The following is a 27,203-nucleotide window of genomic DNA, read 5'->3' as shown; positions in this document are numbered from 1 at the left end:
GGCTGCTCCGTTGCTTGGGCACAATGTTCCTCTCTCCCCATTAAACTTGATCCTCCTCCATTGAGTCTACCTCAGTTACCAAAGTCATACTGTGTCTTCCTTCACTCTTCTTCTTAATCACCCTCTCTGTTCAACCACATCCTCACCTCTTATTGATTAGTTCTACCGACTTCATTATCTCCTGCAACCATCTTATTGTCTCCATTCCTACTGCAGCCAAGCTAGACCACACCAAGATACCTTGTAATTCACTCATTGTTCTTTTTGGTAATGGACAGAAACTTGGGTTCTTAATGATATCCAAGGACTTATAAATGGTAATTTATCAAACAGGTTGCCATTTAAAGGACAGTGAAGGTCTCTGAGTCTTAAAACATTAAAATGGGGAAACAGAACTAAGTAATAAATAAGTTAATAAAAAGCGACAAACATAAGCATAGCATTTTGTTTCTCTAGATAAGGAAACGATTTATTCAACTAATATTTACTGAGTACCAAATATATATATATCAGGTACTTTATAGGCATGGGAAATATAACAGTGAACAAGACAGACAAAGTCCTTGTGCCTGTGGATATGATATTGTGGCAGGGTATATAGACAATTTGTTTTCAGAAATCAATCCAAAGACAAAAAAAAAAAAAAAAAGGACGAAACACTAAAATTTCTAAATTGTTGTTTTAAATTCTAGCAAAAGCTACTTATTCAAAATGTTTAAATGTTAATTCATACAGAAGCCACAACTGGCAATAATTCAATTGTCATTTTTTCTAGATATAATAAAATGCAAAAAAGACAGAAGTCCCTCCAGTCCTCAGCAATGTCCACGTTGCATGAACCCCAGGACCTCTAAAGGCAGGCCCTTAGTTATGGTCCCAGCTGCAGCTTTCCTGTGTGCCAAGCCAACCATTGACCCCTCCCTGAAATTGAAGAGCCTGACTATTCTGGAAGATAGTGTTTCTGTGTCCATCTCTCCCCAAGATTTCATGGCACCCTTCGGCTCCCTGACTTTGAATATGACAGACCAGTCTGGAAATGAAGCTAACATGATCTGCAGTATCCAAAAGCCCTCAACAACATCATCCACTGCGTTCACTGCAGAAAATGACTACATCATGCTAAATGCATCATTTTCAACATTTCTGGTGTGTAACATAGATTACAGTCACATTCAGCCAGTGTGGAAAGTGCTGGCTTTGTACAGTGACTCTCCTCTGATCCTAGAAAGGAGCCACTTGCTCACTGAAACACCACAACTCTGCTACAAATATAAACAGGTGGTACTGAGGCCTGAAGACATCTTTACCAACATCGAGGCTGATCTCAGAGCAGATCCCTCTTGGTTAATGCAAGACCAAATTTCCTTGCAGCTAAACAGAACTGCCACCACACTCAGTACATTGCAGATCCAGTACTCCAGCGATGCCCAAGTCACTTTACCAAGGGCAGAGATGAAGCCAGAGAAACACAGTTGGACCATGATTTCCAGGGATAACAATACTAAGCAGGAACGCACTGTTTTGGTCGGTGGGACCATTGACCTAGATTGCCCCAGCCAAGGAGACCCTCCCCCACAACTGGAGTGGCTTCTAGCTGATGGAAGTAAAGTGAGAGCCCCTTACGTTAGTGAGGATGGACGAGTCCTGATAGACAAAAGTGGAAAACTGGAACTCCAGATGGCTGATAGTTTTGACACAGGCATATACCACTGCATAAGCACCAATTACGATGATGCAGATATTCTCACCTATAGGATTACTGTGGTAGAGCCCTACGTAGAAGCTTATCAGGAAAATGGAGCTCGTCATATAGTTTCCATTGGTGAAACACTTGACCTTCCATGCCATTCTACGGGTATCCCAGATGCCTCTGTCAGCTGGGTTCTTCCAGGAAACACTGTGCTCCATCAGTCCTCAAGAGATAAGCAAATTCTTAACAATGGCACGTTAAGAATATTACAGGTGACTCAAAAAGACCAGGGTCATTATCGTTGTGTAGCAGCCAACCCATCAGGGATCGATTTTTTAATTAACAAAGTTTCAGTCAAAATAAAAGGGCAACAGCCAGTGGAGCATAATGTAGAAACAGATGGATCTGGGTTTGATGAGCCCAATTCCATTGCTCAGCTTAAGGACCCACCAGCTGCACAACTCCCCACATCTGCTCCAGTGAGGGCTGAGGCTGGAAAACAAGTCTCAATCACAAGTAAGAATCCTAAGCATGGGGTGTTAATAGCCCAGCGGCGTGGAGATGCAAACAACCGACGTTTCAGAGAGCACAGGAGGCAGTTCCCTCCCTCTGCCCAGAGAATTGACCCACAACACTGGGCAGCACTACTGGAGAAAGCTAAAAAGAATATTATGCCAGAGAAGCGAGAAAATACCATAACAAAGCCACCTCCACTGGTCACTCAACTCCTGGAAACACCTGGTGAGGAAGTAGACTCATCAGGCATGCTCCCTCCAAAAGAGGAATTTATGGTCCTGGCGACTAAAGTTCCCAGTGTTCTGGCAAGGACAGTGACTGCTGATTCCAGAAAATTATCTGATAGCCCTGTGACAAGTATAACTGCTGGCACCCAAGTCTCCCCAATTGTGAGTCCACAGATACTACTGCCTGAAAAACCAAGAGATTTCAAACCATCTACTACTATTAAAACTAAAGCCATGTCAAAGAATATGAATGCAATCACATCAAGCAAAATGCAAGGCACAACCAACCGAAATTTATCTACTATCTTTCCTCTACTACCTGAAGCAAGTCAATTTCAGGATGCTGATGACACGGAGAGAAAAAGAGAGCATTTGCAAAGTGCACCCCCATTAACAGTGGGGGCTACTACAATCAAAGATGTCCATATCAAAATTCTGGGTAGTACTAACAGCAAAGCTGATGTATTTTTAGGATCAGTAAATGCCACGAATAGTCATCAGATGTCTGTAATAGGAGTCAGCGAACCCTGGAGCCATCATTCCCATTCTCATGTTACTCAAAAACCTAACACCTCTAAGCTCCGTTCGGACCCACACACTGCTGCTCATTCTCAGTTACACATTCCTAGAAATAGTACAATTAACACTCCACTGTCCAGACACTCTGGAAGACGGAGGAAAATTTGGAGCAGGGGGCGATTTCCAGTTTTCCGACAGCATGGATACAGCTTTGTGAGGCCAACACTCAGAGGTTCTTCTGTAGAAAGAACCACTGCATTTTCAGCCACTGAGCACAGTGTGGTATGCCCATCCTGTTCTCCCAGAGAGAGACTCAGCACTGCTGCAACAGCATTGCCTTTTCCAAGGTCTTCCCCCGTCACCCTCCCTGAAGCTAAAATTGCCAGAGTCATAGCAGAAGAATCTACAACTCTAGTCCACAATCCATCATTACTATTTGAGAAAAAACCAAATGTAGATGTTGAGAAAACAACACCGACAATAAAATATCTCAGTGCTGAAAGTACACAAGTGACTCCAACTTGTGCAGTTATGACTCATGCAACAAATATTAGTTACCCAAGCGTGTCTAAAGCCAGTGAAGCTAAAAGAGATTCAGTGATTGTATCGCCACTTCCAGGTCCCACCATCAAGCCACCTATGCCTACTACTACAGCCATTACAAGATTTTCAAGAAGGAAATTTCCCTGGCATCATATCTTTGTAAATAACCATATTCAAAAAGAAAAGCTAAAGAATCAGCAAAAATTTGGTTCACAAAAAAGCACAGACTTGGTGCTTCCTAAAATATCTGCTGCTTTACCCACAGATAAGGTTTCCCCCTTCCATTTCACAACACTCTCAGCAAGTGTGATGCAAATTCCATCCGCAACATCAGCTACAACTCACCACAGTACCACTAAAACACACAGTCTTATAAGTCTCCCAACAATGAAGGAGCTGCCCTTCCCACCTGTTTACCCTACACCTCCTAGTAGCTCAAGCAAAGAATCAAGTACAGATTTCATATCACTGCAAACAGCCATGCTGACAACTGCTCCTACTGCCCCTGCATCTATCATTATCAACAAAGCCCAAATAGCCAGACCCAGGGCACGAAAAGTACAAAGAATAAAGGAGCCTCAAAAGAATAGGAATGACCCAAATAACTCTTCCAGCCAGATTTCTGGCTTCATTACACCCACCACTGTGACACTTCCTGTTCTAACAGCAGCTGAAACTTCAACCAAACCCAGTGTGTCTGCTTTCACTCATTCTCTTCTAGAAAACATAAAAGAAATTTCAAGCACGATTGGTCTTCATCTAAGAACCTTTAATCTGACAGATGTACTTGAAGAACCACCCCAGAAAAGTAGTCAGACTTTGAAGAGCACAGCTGCTTCTGAAACCACTTTGTCCAGCAAACTACACCAGAGTACCACCACTAGGAACACAGTCCTTAGACACTCAACCGTGCCACCCTTCCTGAGCACCAGTGCCACTCTAATGCCAATTCCCACCTCCCCTCCCTTGAGTAAACAAAGTGCAGTTGCTGACAATATGGCAACTCCCATTTTCAGGATGATGACACGTACAATGGTCAAGTCACATGAATCCTCAAAGCACAATGCTCGTCCAGAGCAATTAGCAGTAACATCTCCCCAAACTCACCCAAATGCCAAGTTCACAGTTGGAATCACCCACTTTATCTACTCCAATCTGTTACGTTCTACTCCTATGCCAGCACTAATAACAGCTAAATCACAGAATTCTAAGTTGACTCCCTCTCCCTGGTCAGAAAACTTTTGGCACAAGTCACACCCAGAAATGGCTGAAAAGGTCAAAAAGCCAGTAGTGAGCATACTGCCCACTCCAGATCTGCCAGAGGACACTACTCATGCTTCAAATTGGGATATGCAGAAGAATGCAAAGAAAAGTAGCTTCGATAAGACACCAATTCAAAAAATAACAACGTCCAAATTCCTTCCCTTTGATTCTTTATCTAGGAATATATTTGAAAGGCCCAGAATAGTTGGAGGAAGAGCGGCAAGTTTTACTGTTCCAGCTAACTCAGATGCCTTTCTTCCTTGTGAAGCTGTTGGGAATCCCATGCCCACTATCCACTGGACCAGAGTCTCATCAGGTATTTGAAACTGTTTCTTTACGCTTCATCTTCTTTAGTTACAAAACAAGGAAAATATTGTGTTATGTTTCGGGGTTATGGATCCAAATAATCAACATCAACATCAGATTTCTCCAAGACTCAACCAATTAATATCCTTATTTGATATATGCATGACTTTTTGCTCATTAGAAGGTTTTAAAACATATGTTAAGACCATTTTTTTGAAATGCTTTGAAAGCAGATCCAAAGAAATTGTGAATGGTCATTGTGTTGAAGCATCTGGCTTTTACATTAAAATTAGGGTTTTAAAAAAAAAAATCCAGAAATAACTTTAGTATTCTGAAGACTAGGTGTCTTAATTTTAAATATATTTTTTTCCCAGTAGCCTAACAAAAAGATAGCTTTCCTCTTGAGACTTCCACGTGAGCAACTTACGTTTACTATCTAAACTTTGATGACCTATGGCTATAAATTTCTTTCTTCTTATCAGGACTTGATTTTTCTAAAAGGAAACAGAACAGCAGGTTCCAGGTGCTCCCCAATGGTACCCTGTCCATACAGAGGGTGGACATTCAGGACCGCGGACAGTACCTGTGCTCAGCATCCAATCCATTTGGCACAGACCGCCTTCATGTCACCTTGTCCGTGGTTTCCTATCCCCCCAGGATCCTGGAGAGACATACTAAGGAGATCACAGCCCATTCCGGAAGCACAGTGGAACTGAAGTGCAGAGCTGAAGGCAGGCCCAGCCCTACAATTTCCTGGATTCTTGCAAACCAGACAGTGGTCTCTGAATCATCCGAGGGGAATAGGCAGGCCCTGGTGACATCTGACGGAACGCTGGTCATCCACAATCTCAGCATTTATGACAGGGGCTTCTACAAATGCGTGGCCAGCAACCCAGTGGGCCAGGATGCACTGCTGGTTAAAATACAAGTTATTGCGGCCCCACCTGTTATTCTAGAACAAAAGAGGCAAGTTATTGCAGGGACTTGGGGTGAAAGTTTGAAACTGCCCTGTACTGCAAGAGGAACTCCTCAGCCCGGTGTTCACTGGGTCCTCTCTGATGGCACCGAAGTGAAACCATTACAGTTGATCAATTCCAAGTTCTTATTTTCAAATGGAACTCTGTTTATAAGAAACATAGCCTCTTCAGACCGGGGCACTTATGAATGCATTGCTACCAGCTCCACTGGCTCAGAGAGAAGGGTGGTAATTCTTACAGTGGAAGAACGAGAGACCATCCCCAGGATAGAATTTGCATCCCAGAAATGGACGGAGGTGAATCTGGGGGACAAATTACTACTGAACTGCTCAGCCATTGGGGAGCCGAAACCAAAAATAATCTGGAAGCTACCATCCAAGGCTGTCGTCAACCAGTGGCACAGGTAAACCATACCTTTCTGTTGAGATTATCTTCTTTATTTAGCTGTACAACTTCTGAACTGGTAAAAGGGGTAGAGCGAGAGTAGCAGCAGTGTTAGAGAGCACACAGACTCTGCACAGGAAAGTAACTCGCTCTAAAGAAAACCTAATCGTTTTGAGACTAATACAAAATAATACAAATTACATAAAAACCAAGTTTCTTACATGCCATACTCTAAGGGCCAGCTTCTTACTGAGATTATGTAGTTAAAAAGAAGGATAAAAAATCTCATTTGCTTCCATACTTGTGACAGTTTTAAAATGGTACCTGTGTAAATGTATTTATAATTTTCCTATCCAAAAATAAGAGGGAATGTTGTAAAGCAATCAAGTTCTGGAGAGATGCACTTCATTATTTCACTCTTCAGAGTCTCCTAGTAAAGGATTTTCAATTTTAGTGCAATCTATACTGAATTTATTCTACCCTAAAACTGCAAAGCACTTTATGAAAGTCACAACATTAAGGCCTTCACAAAGTGAAATGTATTCAGGACCTCCAATCACTCTGACAGTGTCAGACACATATATACACATACATACTTTCTCTAATATCTCCTGTTACAGGCATATTAATAGTGATTTTTAACTGTTTTCTGTACAGATTAAATCTTTGAAAGATAAGTTTATGAGTATTAATTTTTGCCATTTACATGACTTCATACAATGATGTTTCATAATATGACAGAAAAGATGGGAGTGAACATTTCCATTTTTTATGTTTGTGTGTTAATTTATTTATTTTTAATAGATCCTTATTGGAGTATAACTGCTTCACAATACTGTTAGTTTCTGTTGCACAACAAAGCGAATGAGCCACATGCATACACATATCCTCTCCCTCTTGAGCCTCCCTCCCATCCTCCCTATCCCACCCCTCTAGGCATCACAAAGCACCAAGCCAATCTCCCTGTGCCATGCTGCTGCTTCCCACCAGCCAACTATTTTATGTTCAGTAGTGTATATATGTTAATGTTGCTCTCACTTCGCCCCAGCTTTCCCCTCCCACCCAATGTCCTCAAGTCCATTTTCTATGTCTATCTCTTTATTCCTGCCCTGCAACTAGGTTCATCAGTACCATTTTTTTTTTTTAGATTCCGTATATATGCATTAGCATATGGTATTTTTCTCCTTCTGACTTACTTCACTCTGTATGACAGACTCTAGGTCCATCTACCTCACTCCAAATAACTCAGTTTTGTTTCTTTTCATGGCTGAGTAATATTCCATTGTATATATTTGCCACATCTTTATCCATTCATCTGTTGATGGACATTGAGGTTGGTTCCATGTCCTGGTTATTGTAAATAGAGCTGCAATGAACATTGTGGTACATGACTCTTTTTGAATTATGGTTTTCACAGGGTATATGCCCAGTAGTGGGATTGCTGGGTCATATGGTAGTTCTATTTTTAGTTTTTAAAGGAACCTCCATACTGTTTTCCATAGTGGTTTTATCAATTTATATTCCCACCAATAGTACAGGAGGGTCCCCTTTTCACCACACCCTTTCCAGCATTTCTTGTTTGTAGATTTTTTTGATGATGGCCATTCTGACTGGTGTGAGGTGATACCTCCTTGTAGTTTTGATTTGCATTTCGCTAATAATTAGTGATGTTGAGCATCTTTTCATGTGCCTCTTGGCCATCTATATGTCTTCCTTGGTGAAATGTCTATTTAGGTCTTCTGCTCATTTTTTAACTGGATTGTCTTTTTGATATTGAGCTCCATGAGCTGTTTGTGTATTTTGGAGATTAAGCCTTTGTTTATTGTTTCATTTGCAAATATTTCCTCCCATTCTCAGGGTTGTCTTTTTGTCTTGTTTATGGTTTCCTTTGCTGTGCAAAAGCTTTTAAGTTTAATTAAGTCCCATTTGTTTATTTTTGTTATTTCTGTTACTCTAGCAGGTGGGTCAAAAAAGATCTTGCTGTGGTTTATGCCAAAGAGTGTTTTTCCTGTTTTCCTCTGAGAGTTTTATAGTGTCTTGGTCTTACTTTTAAGTCTTTAATCCATTTGGAGTTTATTTTTGTGTATGGTGTCAGGGAGTGTTCTAATTTCATGCTTTTACATGTAGCTGTCCAGTTTTCCCAGCACCACTTATTGAAGAGCCTGCCTTTTCTCCATTGTATATTCTTGCCTCCTTTTTCATAGATGAGGGGTCCATAGGTGTGTGGGTTTATCTCTGGACTTTCTATCCTGTTCCATTGACCTATATTTCTGTTTTTGTGCTAGCACCATACTGTCTTTGATTACTGTAGCTTTTTGGTATAGTTTGAAGTCAGGGAGCCTGATTCCTCCCACTCCATTTTTCTTTCTCAAGATTGCTTTGGCTATTTGGGGTCTTTTGTATTTCCATACAAATTGTAAATTTTTTTTGTTCTAATTCTGTGAAGAATGCCAGTGGTAGTTTGATAGGGATTGCATTGAATCTGTAGATTGCTTTGGGTTGTATAGTCATTTTCACAATATCGATTCTTCCAATCCAAGAACGTGGTATATTTCTCCATCTGTTTATATCATCTTTGATTTCTTTCATCAGTGTTTTATAGTTTTCTGAGTACAAGTCTTTTGCCTCCTTAGGCAGGTTTATTCTTAGGTATTTTATTCTTTTTGTTGCAATGGTAAATGGGAGTGTTTGCTTAATTTCTCTTTCTGATTTTTTGTTGCTGGTGTATAGGAATGCCAGAGATTTCTGCGCATTAATTTTGTACCCTGTAACTTTTACCAAATTCATTGATTAGCTCTGGTAGTTTTCTGGTGGCATCTTTAGGATTTTCTATGCATAGTATCATGTCATCAGAAAACAGTGACAGATTTACTTCTTCTTTTCCAATTTGTATTCCTTTTATTTCTTTTTCTTCTCTGATTGCTGTGGCCAGGACTTCCAAAACTATGTTGAATAAGAATGGCAAGAGTGGACATCCTTGTCTTGTTCCTGATCCTAGTGGAGATGCTTTCAGTTTTTCACCATTGAGTATGATGTTTGCTGTGGGTTTGTCATATATGGCCTTTATTATGTTGAGGTAGGTTCCCTCTATGCCCATTTTCCGGAGAGTTTTTTTTATCATAAATGGGTGAATTTTTTCAAAAGCTTTTTCTGCATCTATTGAGATGATCATATGGTTTTTATCCCTTAATTGGTTAATGTGGTGTATCACATTGATTAATTTGCGTATATTGAAGAATCCTTGCATCCCTGGGATAAATCCCACTTGATCATGGGGTATGATCCTTTTATTGTGCTGTTGGATTCTGTTTGCTAGCATTTTGTTCAGGATTTTTGCACCTATGTTCATCAGTGATACTGGCCTGTAGTTTTCTTTTGTTGTGATATCTTTTTCTAGTTTTGGTGTCAGGGTGACGGTGGCTTCGTAGAATGAATTTGGGAGTGTTTCTCCCTCTGCAATATTTTGGAAGAGTTTGAGAAGGATCGGTGTTAGCCCTTCTCTATATGTTTGACAGAATTGGCCTGTGAAGCCATCTGGTCCTGGACTTTTGTTTGTTGGAAGATTTTAAATCACAGTTTCAATTTCATTACTTGTGATAGGTCTGTTTATATTTTCTAATTCTTCCTGGTTCAGTCTTGGAAAATTGTACCTTTCCAAGAATTTGTCCATTTCTTCGTGGTTGTCCATTTGATTGGCATATCGTTGTTTGTAGTAGTCTCTTATAATTCTTTGTATTTCTGCAGTGTTAGTTGTGATTTCTCCTTTTTCATTTCCAATTTTATTGATTTGTGTCCTCTTCCTTTTTTTCTTGATGGGTCTGGCTAAGGGTTTATCAATTTTGTTTATCTTCTCAAAGAAACAGCTTTAGTTTTATTGATCTTTGCTATTGTTTTCTTTGTTTCTATTTCATTTATTTCTGCTCTGCTCTTTATGATTTCTTTCCTTCTGCTAACTTTCAGTTGTGTTTGTTCTTCTTTCTCTAGTTCCTTTAGGTGTAAGGTTAGATTTATTTGAGATTTTTCTTGTTTCTTGAGGTAGGCCTGTATAGCTATAAACTTCCCTCTTAGAACTGCTTTTGCTGCATCCCATAGGTTTTGGATCATCGTGTTTTCATTGTCATTTGTCTCTAGGTATTTTTTGATTTGCTCTTTGATTTCTTCAGTGATCTCTTGGTTACTTAGTAACGTATTGTTTAGCCTCCATGTGTTTGTGTTTTTAATGTTTTTTTCCTGTAATTGATTTCCAATCTCATAGCATTGTGGTCAGAAAAGATGCTTGATATAATTTCAATTTTCTTAAATTTTCCAAGGCTTGATTTGTGACCCAAGATGTGATCTATCCTGGAGAATGTTCCATGTGCACTTGAGAAGAAAGTGTATTCTGCCACTTTTGGGTGGAATGTTCTATAAATATCAATTAGACCTATCTGGTCTCTTGTGTCATTTAAAGCTTGTGTTTCCTTATTTATTTTCTGTTTGGATGATCTGTCCACTGGTGTAAATGGGGTGTCAAAGTCCCCTACTATTATTGTGTTACGGTCGATTTCCCCTTTTATGGCTGTTAGCATTTGCCTTATGTATTGAGGTGCTCCTATGTTGGGTGCATAAACATTTATAATTGTTGTATCTTCTTCTTGGATTGATCCTTTGATCATTATGTAGTGTCCCTCCTTATCTCTTGTAACAGTCTTTATTTTAAAGTCTATTTTATCTGATACAAGTATTGCTACTCCAGCTTTCTTTTGATTTCCATTTGCATGGAATATCTTATTCCATCCCTTCACTTGCAGTCTGTATGTGTCCCTGAAGTGGTCTGATGTGGGTCTCTTGTAGACAGCATATAGATGGTTCTTGTTTTTGTATCCATTCAGCCAGTCTCAGTCTTTTGGTTGGGGCATTTAATCCATTTACATTCAAGGTTATTATTGATATGTATGTTCCTATTACCATTTTCTTAATTGTTTTGGGTTTGTTTTTGTGGGTCTTTTTCTTGTCTTGTGTTTCCCACTTAAAGAAGTTTCTTTAGCATTTGTTGTAAAGCTGGTTTCATGGTGCTGAATTCTCTTAGCTTTTGCTTGTCTGAAAAGCTTTTGACTTCTCCATCGAATCTGAATGAGATCTTTGCTGGGTAGAGTAATCTTGATTGTAGGTTTTTCTCTTTCATCACTTTAAGTACATCCTGCTACTCCCTTCTGGCCTGCAGAGTTTCTGCTGAAAAATCAGCTGATTAACCTTATGGGGATTCCTTTGTATGTTATGGTTGGTTTTTCCCTTGCTGTTTTTAATATTTTTTCTTTTAATTTTTGCTAGTTTGATTAATATGTGTCTTGGTGTGTTTTTCCTGTATGGGATACAGGGTTTATCCTGTATGGGATACTCTGTGCTTCCTGGACTTGGGTGACTATTTCCTTTCCCATGTTAGGGAAGTTTTCAACTATAATCTCTTCAAGTGTTTTCTCAGGCTCTTTCTTTTCCTCTTCTTCTGGGACCCCTATAATTCGAATGTTGGTGCATTTTGTGTTGTCCCAGAAGTCTCTGAGATTGTCTTCAATTGTTTTCATTCTTTCTTTATTCTGCTCCTCAGCAATTATTTCCACTATTTTGTTTTCCAGCTCACTTATTCGTTCTTCTGCCTCAGTTATTCTGTTATCGATTCCTTCTAGTGTATTTTTCATTTCAGTTATTACATTGTTCATCTCTGTTTATTCTTTAGTTCTTCTAGATCTTTGTTAAACATTTCTTGTATTTTCTCAGTCTGTGCCTCCATTCTATTTCTGAAATTCTGGATCATCTTTACTATCATTACTGTGAATTCTTTTTCAGGTACATTGCCTATTTCCTCTTCATTTATTTGGTCTTGTAGGTTTTTGCTTTGCTCCTTCATCTGTGACATATTTTTTGGCCATCTCATTTTTTTTTTTTTTTATGAGTGGGATTGTGTTCGTCTCTTACTGGTTGTTTGGCCTGAGGCTTCCAACACTGGGCTTTGTAGGCTACTGTGTAGAGCTGGGTCTTGGTGCTGAGATGAGGAACTCTGTGGGACCTTACTCGGATGAATATTCCCTGGGGTCTGAGGTTCTCTGTTAGTCCAGTGGTTCAGACTCAGCGCTCCCAGTGCAGGAGCTTTGGCCCACCCGTGGGCTCATGAACCAAGATCCTGTAAGCTGCCTGGGGCAGCAAAAAAAAAAAACAAAACCACAGTAACAAAGTAAAAAATTAGATTAGGAAACTAACAGATATGTTAGGAATATGAAAATAAAAATATAGATGAATCAACAACCAGAAGGTACAACAGTACCACAATAGTAAAAAAAAAGAGGAGGTGGGGGGGGGAAAGGCTGGAAAAGGCCTTGGCTGTGGAGGTCAGGGTCTAAGCAAGGGTGAGGTTTGGGTGGTGGGCGGGGCCAATGCTCAGGACCACTGACAGGGCTGGAAAAGGCCCTGGGGGCTGTGGGGGGGTGGGGCTTAGGCTCAAGGAACAGAAGGGGCCCAGGCGTGCTCCCCACCCCTGCTCTCAGAGGGCAGGGGACCTCACCTGGGAGCCCAGCAGGCTTTCTGGGCTCAAACGCCCTCTGCTCCTCTCCCGGTCCTCCCAGAGGGCCCCTCCTGCCTGCCTCTCCTGAACTCCCCAGCCTCCCTCCTATGCCCCTAAGGACCCACGTGGACTGGAGCGGGGTTTGGAGGGCAAGGGGTCGGCCTGGGAGCTCAGCAGGCTCCCTGTGCCCGAGTGGGTGGGGCAAACGCCCTCTGCTCCTCCGGTCTGGGATGGCCCCTCCCACCTGCCTCTCCTGATCTCCCCGGCCTCAGCGTTGCTGATCCTGTCTGGCCTCCACTTCACCTCCCCGTTCAGTCCCCCTACATCCTGCCGGTTCACTTTGGGGCTCCTCCCGTCTCCTTGGGCGTCAGATTCCCCTACCAGCGGCCGGTAGGTGCCATAGTGGTGGGGAAACGCTAACTCTGCATCTTCCCACGCTGCCATCTTGACTCCGCCTCCATGTTTATTTATTAGTAGAAAATATCCATGCAAGAGAAATTATACATGAGTTTATGCTTAAAAGAATAGATTTTTTTCTAGTGTCAAACTATATATAAGTTGGTAACGGATATAGTTAAGGAATTTAACTTGTGATCTTTAACTCCAAAGTAAATGTTAATTTTCAAGCTTTTCGAATAAGGCATGAAAATTACCTAAATTTTAAATTGAAATTTAGATTTAAAATTTAAAAATGCTGAGTTACGAAATGTAAACTTCACAAGTCCCATGTTTATGCTTGTTATCTACTATTGTTTATGCTTGTTATCTACTATACGTATACCCATTTGTAGCATCAAATATTTTCAATAGCTTACCAGTTTTTGTATATAATAATATCGGCATGTCTATTTAATCAATCACCCTGCAGCACTTGAGGGTGATTCTCATTTACCCAGAGACTGCTCATTAGTCTGTGTAATTCTGAATACAATTTCACTACCCATGCAGAAACCAATGCAAGAAGTGTAGAAGGCATTACACTTGTGATGGGAATAACAGATAAATTTCAAATTTTAGGTTGTAAAAACAATGTCTAAAATGTTTACTGGGCATTAGGTCAATTTTTAAGAATGGAAGAGGTGTGAAAAAATGTAAGGGAATGTCTTAAAAAGTTAATCCAAAGGAATGTCTAAAACACATTAGCATCTCAGAATAAATCTTGACCAATGAATCTCGACCTAGGTAGTGCAACAAATCTTTCAGAGTTTAATAGCAAAGATATTAGGTAGGCTGTTTATATTTTGTTTTGGGAAAGCACTTATGGAACACAGAAAGATTGTTCATATTTTGGAAGAGGCAACAGAGTGTGTAAGATCACAGATGCTATCACAGGTCCACTAGAGGTACTGTCATTCTTTGCTTTTATAATGAACTACAACTTGTTTGCTAACTGAACACTTCAGTGATTATTCTGCAACTAACCCACTCAGAAAGGCAAGAATACTCTTTACTTAGATGCTTTAGATGTCAAGAAATTAAAAGGGCACTTCTGCTGTTAAAAAAAAAAAAAAAAGTCCTTCCTGTTGCCACTTCTTGGCTCTGTGAGTCTGAATTTATTTTAGATTCTAAAAACGAAAATTTTCATCATAGCTATGCTCATCCAAGTCTATTCCACCATCAACAAAATAAGCAAAACTTTTTACTTTTTTAAAGCCTAGTTGTCAGCTGAACAGTTGCCTTTTCTGAATTTTTTTTTAACCATCTCAGACTTTTAGAGCACTACTGGTCTACCTCCATGACTTTAAATGTGACTTATGTGACCTATGTTTCAGGACAGAATTGTGTTTCCTCTTCTTTGGAACCTTGCTTCTCATGACCTGGGGGATTGTTACAAGAACAGAAACTCAGGCCCCATCCCAGATGGGCAGAATCAGAATCTGCATTTTAAAAAGATCCCCAGGTGAATCACATGCACAATAAGGTCCAAGAAACACTGCTCTAAAAGACAGCAGATGCTTGGCTGTGCATTAATTTTCATAAAGAATTCCCTTTCTTTTACTCAGGGAAAACTTCCACTTTCAAAAGTAAATTTTCCCTTAAAAATATCAGTTTATGAAAGGAAACAGTTACAGTTCTCTTTTTATATATTACAACTTCCAGATGCATCAGATTTTGGGGTGAGGAAAGGTCATTTTGAGTCATTGGTTTTCAAAGGGTTGTCCCCCTACCAAGAGCATTAGCATCACCTGAGAACTTGAATCCGATTCTGTGTTTTGACGCTGAATCTGTGTTCTTAAAAGCTGTCCAGGTGATTATAGTGCACACTCAAATTTGAGACTGTTTCGCAAATTTTAATGTTCATAGAGTCACCTGGGAAGTTTGTCAAACAGTGGGTTCCTGGATCCCTGGCTAGATCTATTGGATCAGAATCTCTGAACAGTGAAACCGGGAAATATGCATCTGAAATTAGACCCCATGTAATTCTGATGCAGGTGATGAGGGAACTGCATTAAATACCAAGATTTAGAGCAGTGGTTCTCAGACTTTGCTGCACATGAGAGTCATTTGGAAAACTGAGTCCTGAGGCCAAGGTCACACTCCACACCAATTAAGTCAGAAATTCTGGAGGTGGGACCCAGGCAACAGCACTATTTTATACAAATGATTTTAATGTGCACCCGAGTTTGAGAAACAGAGCTCTTAGAAAGCATTAAGAAAGAATGATAGCAGGTGGCAGTGTAGCATGGTGAAAAGGGCAAGTTACTACGTCTAAGTATATATATATATTTTTTTTTTGGCTGTATAGTGGGGAACTACCTAAAGATTAAAAAATAAATGCAAAGACCCTTGTAGTTTCCATTCCTTTTATTAAGTGCATCCATTATGATGACCTTCCTTTGGTTTATATGCAAGACAAGTTCTTTCCAGGCTTGAGAAAAAAAAAAGAATATCAGCACTTGTAAGTTGTCCTACAACAAATACTCTTCCTACTTACAGTATGTTTTTTCTTGAAGGTAAAAAATGACTTGAGGCTGTTTGACTTGCTTAGCAGTTATGTTATGAAAGGTCATCCACACTTTTCTCTCTCGTTTCACCCACCTGCTTAGGTCATGTTGCCAAAAAACTAGGAGAAAAACACATACGGAGATTTCCACCTATGGGGTGTTTTTGATTGCGTTTTTAGCAGTTACTCAGTTTCCACCAGTCTTTTTGAAAAACTAGATATAGTTTTACCAGGAAAGATCTGCCACCTGATGGTTCAATGTGGTAATAGCAGGCTGTGTAGTGGCTTCAGAGAGAAAAATGGTCTTCATGAAGTTCAATATAAAACAGAGACCAGAGTCACGGTACAGCTGCCTGCAAAGACAGATGCTTTAGTAAGCTTCGAATGTGTCTTACCTTGGCATTTTCTCTCTTTATAAAAAAAAGTAAAACTCATTTTCTAACCAAATAACTGATTACTAATATCTCTTTAAAAAGGAAAACCTGGTATCTTTTCTGAGCAAGTAAATTTGTATGAAAGTTGTTCTTTACTGACGTATACCACAAAATGATTATTTGATGTGTAAAGTGGTCAAGACAGTCATGGGTCTAGGAAACTGGTATTTCTAATATTCTCGTCACCATTAAAATTCTTTTTAATTGAAACGCAAAGGAGATTCATTTGAAGTCCATCTAAGACATACTGCTTGTCTGCACTAAATCATATCTGTGCAGCTAATTTCATCTTTCAGAATAGCTTAAAAGACAGTAAAGAAGCCAGTACTGATTTTAATTCCATTGCAACAGTTTAAGAAAATGTCCATAAAGCTAATCCTGTGTAAATAAGTCTCCCACCCCTTGCTAATACCTACATACTCAATCAGCCTCTTCTTTCCTCAGAATGGGCAGCCGCATCCACGTCTACCCAAATGGGTCCCTGTTTGTTGGATCAGTAACAGAAAAAGACGGTGGGGACTACTTGTGTGTGGCGAGAAACAAGATGGGGGACGATCTGACCCTGATGCACGTCAGCCTAAGACGGAAACCTGCCAAAATTGACCACAAGCAACATTTTAAAAAGCAAGTGTTTCACGGGAAAGACTTCCAAGTCGATTGCACGGCTTCCGGCTCGCCAGTGCCCGAGATATCCTGGAGTCTGCCTGATGGGACGATGATAAATAACGCCATGCAGGCCGACGACAGTGGCCCCAGCGCCAGGAGGGTCACCCTCTTCGACAACGGAACCTTATACTTCAACAGAGTCGGGATGGCAGAGGAAGGAGATTACACGTGCCATGCCCAGAACACTCTAGGGAAGGATGAAATGAAAGTCCACCTAACAGTCATAACAGCCGCCCCACGGATCCGGCAGGGTTACAAGACCAACACGAGAGTCAAGGCTGGAGACACGGCTGTCCTTGACTGTGAGGTCACTGGGGAACCCAAGCCAAAAATATTTTGGTTGCTGCCTTCCAATGACATGATTTCATTCTCTAAGGACAGGTACACATTTCATGCCAATGGGTCTTTGTCCGTCAACAGAGTGAAACTGCTCGATTCTGGAGAGTACGTATGTGTGGCACGAAATCCCAGTGGGGATGACACCAAAATGTACAAACTGGACGTTGTCTCCAAACCTCCATTAATCAATGGTCTGTATACAGATAAAACCATCATCAAAGCCACGGCAGTGAGGCATTCCAAAAAACACTTTGACTGCAGAGCCAAAGGGACGCCATCTCCTCAAATCATGTGGATCATGCCAGACAATATTTTCCTCACGGTTCCGTACTATGGAAGCAGAATCACAGTGCATAAAAACGGAACCTTGGAAATCAGGAACGTGAGGCTTTCAGATGCAGCCAATTTTACCTGTGTGGCTCGGAATGAAGGAGGAGAGAGTGTGCTGGTGGTACAGTTAGAAGTACTGGAAATGCTGAGAAGACCGACGTTCAGAAATCCACTTAATGAAAAAATCGTTGCCCAGCTTGGAAAGTCCACAGCATTGAATTGCTCTGTTGATGGAAACCCACCACCTGAAATAATCTGGATTTTACCAAATGGCACACAGTTGTTTCCCAGTGGACCAAAAAATTCTCAGTATCGAATAGCAAGTAACGGCTCTTTTATCATTTCTAAAACGACTCGGGACGACGCAGGAAAATATCGGTGCGCAGCAAGAAATAAAGTTGGCTATATTGAGAAATTAATTGTATTAGAAATTGGCCAAAAGCCAGTGATTGTCACTTATGCACGAGGAACAGTTTACAGTATCAGTGGAGACACTCTATCGTTGCGCTGTGTCTCTGATGGAAGCCCTAAGCCGCGTATCAAATGGACTGTGCCAAGTGGTTATGTAATAGACAGGCCTCAGACCAGTGGAAAATACATACTGCATGAAAACGGCACCTTAGTCATCAAAGAGGCAACAGCTTATGACAGAGGAAGCTACGTTTGTAAGGCTCAAAACAGTATTGGCCACGCACTGATTACTATTCCAGTAATGGTTGTGGCCTACCCTCCCCGAATTACAAATCGCCTACCCAGGAGTGTCCTCACAAGGACAGGCGTGGCCGTTCAGCTCCACTGTGTGGCCCTGGGAGTCCCCAAGCCAGAAATCACGTGGGAGATGCCTGACCACGCCCTGTTCTCAGGGGCACACAAAGGGAGGACACATGGAATTCAACGTGGAATTCAACGTTTTCACCCACAAGGTACCCTAGTCATTCAGAATCCTCAAACCTCAGATTCTGGGATATACAGATGCACAGCAAAGAATCCACTTGGAAGTGATTACGCGACAACTTACATCCAGGTAATCTGACAGAAAATAAAACTACCTGAACAAAGTCAACATCTGGACAGAATTTACTTTTTGGAAGAAGTTTAATCAAAGGCAGCCATAGGCATGTAAATGAATTTGAATACACTTACAATATTAAATTTATAATAGACATGCAAAAAAAAAAAGGACTTGTAAATAAATGCATTATGAACTGATACTGATTTTTTTTTTTATAATGGATCTCAAAACAAACTTTTAACTTAAGGCACTTTTATTTTGCCAACAAATAACAATGAACATTAAGAGAAAATGATCGACCATAAAATAACAAGTGGCTAATGTACCTGAATTCTTCATTAAAGAATGGACTTTTTTTTTTTTTCTTTCATTACCATTTGCCTAGTGTCCACCTTCTATTAATGTTACAAGCATGGCGCTGAGGACAGACACAACGGAAAAGATTAAATTTGCGGTCGATGTAAATTTGCCATCCTGATGTATAAATACTGTGGTCAGTTTATAAATATTTTACTAAAACCCACAGAAAATAAGCGCTGAACTGTTTTATGATTCACCATTTTGTGCACACTGAAAATTTTCATTGATGGGGAATACAAAAAAAGGTTTTAATAACTGCATTTAAAAATAAATGCAGGCTGAATTTCCACTTGTAAAAAAGCAACTTAACAAACACCTGCACATCATAAAACGTGAAAAGGGGGTTGATTACATCTATCCCAAATAAAGCCATTAAAAAGTTTTTAAAATACACTGAAACTTCTTTATAACTTCAAAATCTAGCTCAGGCACCCCTGGTCTGGAACTATTTGTTTATTAGGAACACTTTCTTAGGAGGAATCACTCATTGCTCTATGAGCATTTATTCTATAAGGTGATGATAATCCTTTGTGACAGGGAAATGTTCGGGAAAATCTAGACCAAATACATATAATGGAGTTTCACTGTAGTTAAAATTTGATCAACCCTATACAAAATGTTGCTTTTTGTAATTCACTGAATTTATTTATATTACATGCTTAATTCAACCTGAATTAATTTAAGGGACAATATGATTCAGCTTTTCTAACTCTAGAGGCTAGGATTTTCCAGTGTAATTTCTCCAGCATCTATTCAATTATTTGCCTATTATTTAAGAAGACTTATAGGAGACTTAATAAATGAAAAAGAAGAAAATGCCATAGGTCTTGCTCAGATATCTCAGCACACAAAACCGAGAACTACATTTGCCCCTGTCAATCAGTTGAGACAGATGGGGGGGACTCACTTCATCGTGTTTTCATCACACCAACTTTCAGCTTGCCCCACCTAAAGAGGTGACCTGATTGATTCCTACGTTCTTTGACGTTGGTATCCTGTGGCCACAAGCGGTCAAGGGATACTCGTTCTAACAGTGATCTCATTCTACTTCTGGACCAAGAGGAATAAAAAAAAGAGGACAAATGTAACCCTATTAGGAAGAAGCCTACTGTGTAAACAGGTGTATCTAAGGGCTTCTTATGTCCAACTCCATTCTATTTCAAAGTCTTTAAGGGAAACTGGGGTCTCCATCTTATTCTAAGATAATTTCCTCTTTGTCTCACCAAGCAAATTACCAGGTTCTGCCGAAGGACAGGGCTTTCCTTTGTGATCATTTCAAGACAAATCAATGCATATTCTAAAAAAGAAAAAGAAAACTCTCAGGAGAGAGGATTAAGTGGGAGGAAATATGATGATAAGAATAGGATTGAAAATTCCAGTTGCTCTCTGTATAGGACACAGGGGAAAACCAGTTCTAGGTTTTTCCTCAACTCTCTGTAGAATCGTCGAATTATAGGGCCTTACCATATCTTAGCCTTCCCACCTAAAAAAAAAAAAAAAAGGAGACAACAACAACAAAAAGCTATGCCCCACAGCTTTCAAGTGCAAAATGATTAATAAATTAATTTCACTAACTTCTGCAAAATATAAAGTGCATACAAATGCTATGCAATTATAACACTCATTCTTGAAACAGTCTTACTTCTGTTTGCAATATTGAGCTACAAATATATATGGTTCAAACTGAAAAGTGGCATTTTAAACACCAGTAATTCTTGAGAAGAAGTAAAACAACAATCAGGACAGAACATGACCGGTACTCACTAGGCACGACATTCACATTTCAGTTGTTTTGCCAAGGCAGTCATTATATGACAGATTACTCTGAAGAAAAAATAACTTCATGAACTCTTAAGTATGACTCTCAAGAGGGAAAAAAACAAAAAAACAAAAAAACCCCTGATATACAAAACCAGCTGAAATCTCAAGATTCATCTTCTGAAAGCAGATAGAACATGTTAATTTAGTGAAAAGAACGGTCTTTAATGTTTTGGCAAAGTCTTTTCCAGCCCAGAGTAAACATGAAATGAGCGGGCTGGAGCGAAATCGTTTCACAGTGTACAAAGCAGTTCACATGGATGCTGCCACAGTAAAGTAAGCGGACATGTATTTGAGGTCATTTGCATGAGTCAAACTTTGCAATGAGTAACTCACCTGGGAAGATATAAATTATTTATATAATGATTTGCAAAGGAAATGATCTACTAAAGTTGTACCAGCTACATTTAAAAAAAGTAGTTCTACATGGTTTGCTCATTATAGACAAATCTATTCACAGTATGCGCGACTACGTTACATGTAAATTCATATGGCAAAAGAAAATGAATTAACACAGAACACGGGAAAATATCCCCCACATGTTTTAAAATGCCCTGCAATTTTCACATTCAAAATTTTATGCATCTAAATCTAAAAAAATATTATATGGAATACTCTTAAGTTACACAAACTGATAATAATTTACTGTATTTTTTACTCTAATAGGAGCAAATTACCACATACTTGAACAAAGTTAAAATAGTTACTATTTCTTTATAATAAATTTGATGTATAATTTACTTTACTTGTGCTTTTTGCACCAATTTATAAATACAGTATATGCAATACACAACCAAGACAGACACCAACATTAATAGTTAAATTCAAAATAGCAAATACTTACCATACAAAATAAACAGCAAATACATCTCTTATGAAAACCAGAGCCCCCCTGGACTTGGGGGCCAGATTCTCTGGAAACCATGTCAAGTTTGAGCACTGTGGAATCTCAGGCCAGCTGCGAGATTTTTTTCTCAAGTTGGCGTAAGGTTCAGGAGAACCAAAACTGGACAGAGTCATTTTTGCCAAATCTGGCAAATAATTGGAACAATTCCACTGTGGTTCATTCCGGCCTTTAGAATTTACATGTTGTACCTTCACAAAGACTCTGGTCAATGATCTCGCCACTGAAAACAAATTTAGTAGTACAGCTACTTCTAACAGGCTTCCACGTACCTTAGGGTGGTTCTCACAGAAGCCTTGGTTTAAGTTCTTGGTCTAAGAAGTTTAAGTACTAAGCGACAATCTGTTTCAGCACCTTTTGACCACAACAGAAGCAAAGAAAAATCCTACATAAATAAGAACAAAGTTCATAAAGTGCTTAAGAAATTACAAACATTTCAAATTAGAGCGATGCAAATAAATGTCCATCTCGCCACCAAAGGTGAATGCAGAATAAATGGGTTGCTCTCCTGTCAAGATCTGACATGCCTTTCAAATCAGTAGTTTGGTCCGGCACAGTTTGCAAAAAAAACCCATAAAACAAACAAAAAAAACCCCAAAAAACAAAAAAACCAAACTTCATCATTAATGAATACATAAATATTTTAAATCCACCATAATCCATTCTTTCTATAACTACGAGATTCAATAAAAGCACCAATTTCAAAAGGTCTGCTACCAAACTCTTCCTGGAGTTAGGCCCACATGATCCACGTTTTTAAACCTACTTTCAAATTGAATGAAACAAAACCAAACCACACCTTTTCCTTTACTTTTTGTTTAAACACCTTTGTATGAAATATAGCGTAAAACATAGGAAAACGCCAAAGAAATGAAAGAACAAAGGGACATTTCTAAAGATGACTAATGCATTAAATGTGATTTTCTATTTTTCAGCGCAAACGAAAAACTTCATGTCTTTGTTCTCTTCCAGACTCAGAAGTGTGAAGGATGCCCGTAGGGAGTCACTCCTTGCTGTGGCTGGTTACCTAATGAGAAAAAGAAACTCCAATAAAATTGCAGATGCAAAATGATGCCACAGATCGATGGCATGCTCTTGTCACTGTTCCTCTATTCCTGAGGCTGGTACTGAAAGCAGACTGACTGGTCAGGAAGTATAACACTAGCCCAGACACCTGTGCGGCCCAGGTCTTAATACCAATGCTGAATTCATTCCGCAGAGGGGCCACCTCTACGTCAGAGTCCCACAACAGCCAGCAAGAGGCCTTGGGATGAGGGTCATTGGCCCGTCAAAAGTCTGTATCCCTGAGCTAAGAAACATCTCAATACTAACATAAAAAAGGACTGTAAGTATCATAAAACATGAAAAGTTCTGGAAACTTTATAAAAGCACATCAGAGATTCTACTTTAACACTGACGTTATAATAGGTGAGAGAGAAGTAGCTTGAAAGGGGCAATTTTCTGCAAATGGCCATGGATACATCAGAGAGAACCGTGCAAGAGTGTATGCATGGGAGAGACAGGCTGTGTGTGTGACGCGAGTGTGTGCCTGTGCACATGTGTCTATGTGCACATGTGTCTATATGCACACCTGGACAGATAAAGAACAGTGAGTAGGTTCAAAAAAATGACACAGGCTTAGAAATAGCTACTGCTTGCACAACTCTGGTGGGACTATTCAAATCCGAAGGCCCCATTCACACGGGTTATGGCATAAATGCACCGGCTGGAGCTGTGCAGTGGGCAGCTCAGCTTAGCTGCCCTCATTGAACAAAGGAGGCCGGCATCACTGCTCATGTCAGGCATCAGAATATATGTTGTGGTTAAGAGGTGGGCTCTGGAAGGAGACAGTCTGAGTTTTAGTCCCAGCTGCTAGCCGAGTAACCTTGGGCAAACGAGAAAATGTTCCTGTTCTTTAGTTGCTTCCTTGCCTGTAATACGGGAATAGCAATAATACCTCGTCACATGAGGTGGTTTAGGAATCAAGTGAATTAATACGTGTAAAGTCATGGGTCCAAGAAAGTGCTCCAGAAATGACGGCAAAACCCCTCCCCCAAAAAACAAAAAAAAACAAACAAAAAAAACTGCATTCTGTGAGCCCTTGGAAATAGGAACCAAGAGTATGCTCCCCAGATAGGTGCTACTCCATAAAAATCGTAGGTACATACCTCCAATCACTAGAAAAAAAAATTAAAATATAACATGCTGTCTCTACCTTAAAATTATATTCTCTTTAGCCATGCAAAAATCTGAACTCTGGGGACTTCCCTGGTGGCACAGTGGTTAAGAAACCGCCTGCCAATGCAGGGGACACGGGTTCAAGCCCTGGTCTGGGAAGATCCCACATGCCGTGGAGCAACGAAGTCCGTGTGCCACAACTACTGAAGCCCGCGCGCCTAGAGCCAGTGCACCACAATGAAGAGTAGCCCCCGCTCGCCACAACTAGAGAAAGCCCGCGTGCAGCAGTGAAGACCCAGTGCAGCCAAAAATAAATAAATTAATTAATTAAAAAAAAAAAAAGTGAACTCTGGAGCTGATGAAACACAGTGAAATTTTAACCACACATGTGTTTAACAGACCACACCGATGGAACAGTTGTTGGAAAAGATTGACGTGATTTAACCGAGGGAAATATTTTTAAAGGAAAACAACAACAACAGACCTTGGTTATGCCCTGGGAGAGACACAGGGTCTAAGAGAGGTGCCCCCTCTGCCCAGGAAAACACACGGGCAGCAGCCAGCCAGGAAATTAAGACTGGAGCCAAGCTGCCCCTCTCAGTCATCAACTGGCCCTTTTCCCTACGATATCCGACCAGAGCCACACCACTCACTGCCTTCAGAACTCGCTGCTCGTCGCTCTGTACCTCAGAAGCACAGAATCGAGAAATCGCTAGTCTCCCTGCTCGCTGTATGGAAGAAAAACTGCATGATCCAGATAGTGGTGACAGAGCCGGCAGCAGAATTTAGGTCTCCTGACTTCCAGGCCAATATTCTTTGTATCACAGGGGCCTCGCTCCCATTCCTAAAAGAGTTGCCCATGCCGTGACCCCAGCACAGGGCGACTGGATTCACGGGAGCCGGCTGCTGACACCGGGATGAGGTCCGATGGCATGGTTGGCGGCATGCGCCCTAGAAAGGTAGCACGCCAGCACAGCAGCAAGATGAACCGGGGAGAGACGCTGTCCTGCGACGCCGCCTGCCGCGTTGTGGGTCTTGATTTCTCTTAGTCGCTATCAGGAAGGGCAGGGGGGTGCCGTGGTAAGAGCGGTCATGGCCCTAGTGACCAGGGGAGATAGGTCTGGTGCTGACCTCTCCATATCTGAGTCCTGGGGGCGGGGCGGGCGTCTCCTCCATCGTACACTGGAGGGTATCAGCCCAGAGTTGCTCTCTGGGACACCTAGCTTTATAAGAAGAGCACCTGCCGTTCCACAGGGACCCCAGCTGGAAAGAAACATTCCCAGATTCAAAGAGAAGCAACAGGAAAACATCCTCGCTGAACTCAAGGAAAAGCCTGGGGCTCTTCCGGAAAAGAAGCATTCAAACCAACACGAACGAAATGAGAAGGGCCTGGACTAAAACGCACACGAAAACGGCACCAAGGAAGACAGCGTGCTGGCCGTTTTTGAGGAACTGCCACCTGTGTCTTGCTCACTGGCTTGCTTTTCACGTCCCGGGAGCCATCTGTTCCGGACGGAGGGTACTTACTGGAAAGCTGCTTCTGGAGCTGCCGCACCAGAGCGGCCGTCTGCTGCTGTTGCTGCGTCTGCTGCAAGCCTTGCCTGGGAAACTGTAACCCAGAGAAAGGAGGGAAATCAGCGCTCAGCACAGACCAGAGCAGGTCTGCAGCACGCTTTGAAGCCCTGCGCAGGACCACGCCCAGTGCGCGGACACGGACCTTCAGCCAAGCCTGGTGGACACCTGGGCATTACCTGAAAGTGCCCCATCCATTCCAAAACCCGTCTCCGGGTGGTGACCTAGCCTTTGCTGGGAGAGCCCTGAGGAAGGAGCCCAGCTGTGCCCAGTGGTTCACATACCCTTGTTACCTCAGCCTTCACCAGCTGGCTAGTTAGTATCACCATGTTACAAACCATTTGCATCAGCAAACTGAAAGCTGTCTGGTGGGAGGATTGGGTCAAGCACCACAGGCCTGGCCTTGGGCGAATGGAGGCAAGAGCGTGGTGAGGAGGGCAGGGGCCTGGACTCATCTGGGACTGTGCCCTCCTGCCTGACGGTGGATGAAGGTCGGGCGGGGGCGAGCCCGGTGAGGCACCGAGGACCACACGTTAAGGAGGTGCTGGCTTCCAGGGTCGTACACGTGCCGGCATAATATGACGGCCCGACTGCCCTGGTTCTAGCCATTAAGTTGATACAAGAAATCGAGATCGTTATTCCAAAGAGGGGAAAAAGAACCTATTTGGCGGAAACAAAATTACCTTTGATTAAAATCATACATAGTGCTGATTCACTTTTTTCCTTGACCTTCAAATTTCAGACTGTCACTCTATGCTATGCGGCTGCTTCCCACTAGCTATCTATTTTACATTTGGTAGTGTATATATATCCATGCCACTCTCTCACTTCATCCCAGCTTATCCTTCCCCCTCCCCGTGTCCTCAAGTCCATTCTCTACGTCTGTGTCTTTATTCCTGTCCTGCCCCTAAGTTCTTCAGAATCATTTTTTTCCTTTCTTTTTTTTTTTTTTTAGATTCCATATATATGTGTTAGCACACGGTATTTGTTTTTCTCTTTCTGACTTACTTCACTCTGTATGACAGACTCTAGGTCCATCCACCTCACTACAAATAACTCAATTTCATTTCTTTTTATGGCTGAGTAATATTCCATTGTATATATGTGCCACATCTTCTTTATCCATTCATCTGTCGATGGACACTTAGGTTGCTTCCATGTCCTGGCTATTGTAAATAGAGCTGCAATGAACATTGTGGTACATGTCTCTTTGTGAATGATGGTTTTCTCAGGGTATATGCCCAGGAGTGGGATTGCTGGGTTGTACAGTAGTTCTATTTTTAGTTTTTAAGGAGCCTCCATACTGTTCTCCATAGTGGCTGTATCAATTTACATTCCCACCAACAGTGCAAGAGTGTTCCCTTTTCTCCACACCCTCTCCAGCATTTATTGTTTGGAGATTTTTTTGATGATGGCCATTCTGACTGGTGTGAGGTGATACCTCATTGTAGTTTTGATTTGCATTTCTCTAATGATTAGTGATGTTGAGCATTCTTTCATGGGTTTGTTGGCAGTCTGTATGGAAATAATACCCTACTTATTTAACAAAACCTAATATGGTGCTAGGTACTAGGCAATGTTCTAGACATTATAGGTATACATTAGCCCATTTAATCTTGATGTGGTAAGACCTATCCTAAGTCTCTCATCTGAAGTCCTTGGGGCAGATGTGTTTTGGAATTCAGT

The 27,203-nt window shown here is 41.0% G+C and overlaps 2 protein-coding genes across 4 annotated transcripts in view; one reads left to right on the top strand and one right to left on the bottom strand.

Annotated features, from left to right (window-relative positions):
• Positions 1-22,812, top strand: part of IGSF10 (immunoglobulin superfamily member 10) — a 46,422-nt gene extending 23,610 nt beyond the window's left edge. For 2 of the 3 annotated variants that reach the window (XM_057545669.1, XM_057545670.1), the window contains 4 exons: positions 776-5,074; positions 5,547-6,444; positions 16,783-18,697; positions 22,740-22,812. In XM_057545669.1, coding sequence (XP_057401652.1) covers positions 776-5,074; positions 5,547-6,444; positions 16,783-18,697; positions 22,740-22,766 — 7,139 coding nt within the window. In that variant the 3' untranslated portion in view covers positions 22,767-22,812. Of the gene's footprint in view, positions 1-775; positions 5,075-5,546; positions 6,445-16,782; positions 19,396-22,739 lie in introns of those variants that run through there. The other variant, XM_057545671.1, reaches the window with a different exon arrangement.
• The window catches only part of MED12L (mediator complex subunit 12L), a 331,114-nt gene continuing 323,852 nt past the window's right edge, over positions 19,942-27,203 (bottom strand). The window contains exons 43-44 of the mRNA XM_057545673.1: positions 25,473-25,554; positions 19,942-22,794 (exon numbers count right to left, since the gene is read on the bottom strand). Coding sequence (XP_057401656.1) covers positions 22,742-22,794; positions 25,473-25,554 — 135 coding nt within the window. The 3' untranslated portion in view covers positions 19,942-22,741. The remainder of the gene's footprint in view (positions 22,795-25,472; positions 25,555-27,203) is intronic.

This window comes from Balaenoptera acutorostrata, chromosome 4 (assembly GCF_949987535.1).
Source record: "Balaenoptera acutorostrata chromosome 4, mBalAcu1.1, whole genome shotgun sequence".
Classification (NCBI taxonomy): Eukaryota; Metazoa; Chordata; class Mammalia; order Artiodactyla; family Balaenopteridae; genus Balaenoptera; species Balaenoptera acutorostrata.
This window is presented reverse-complemented; position numbering and strand designations above follow the sequence as displayed.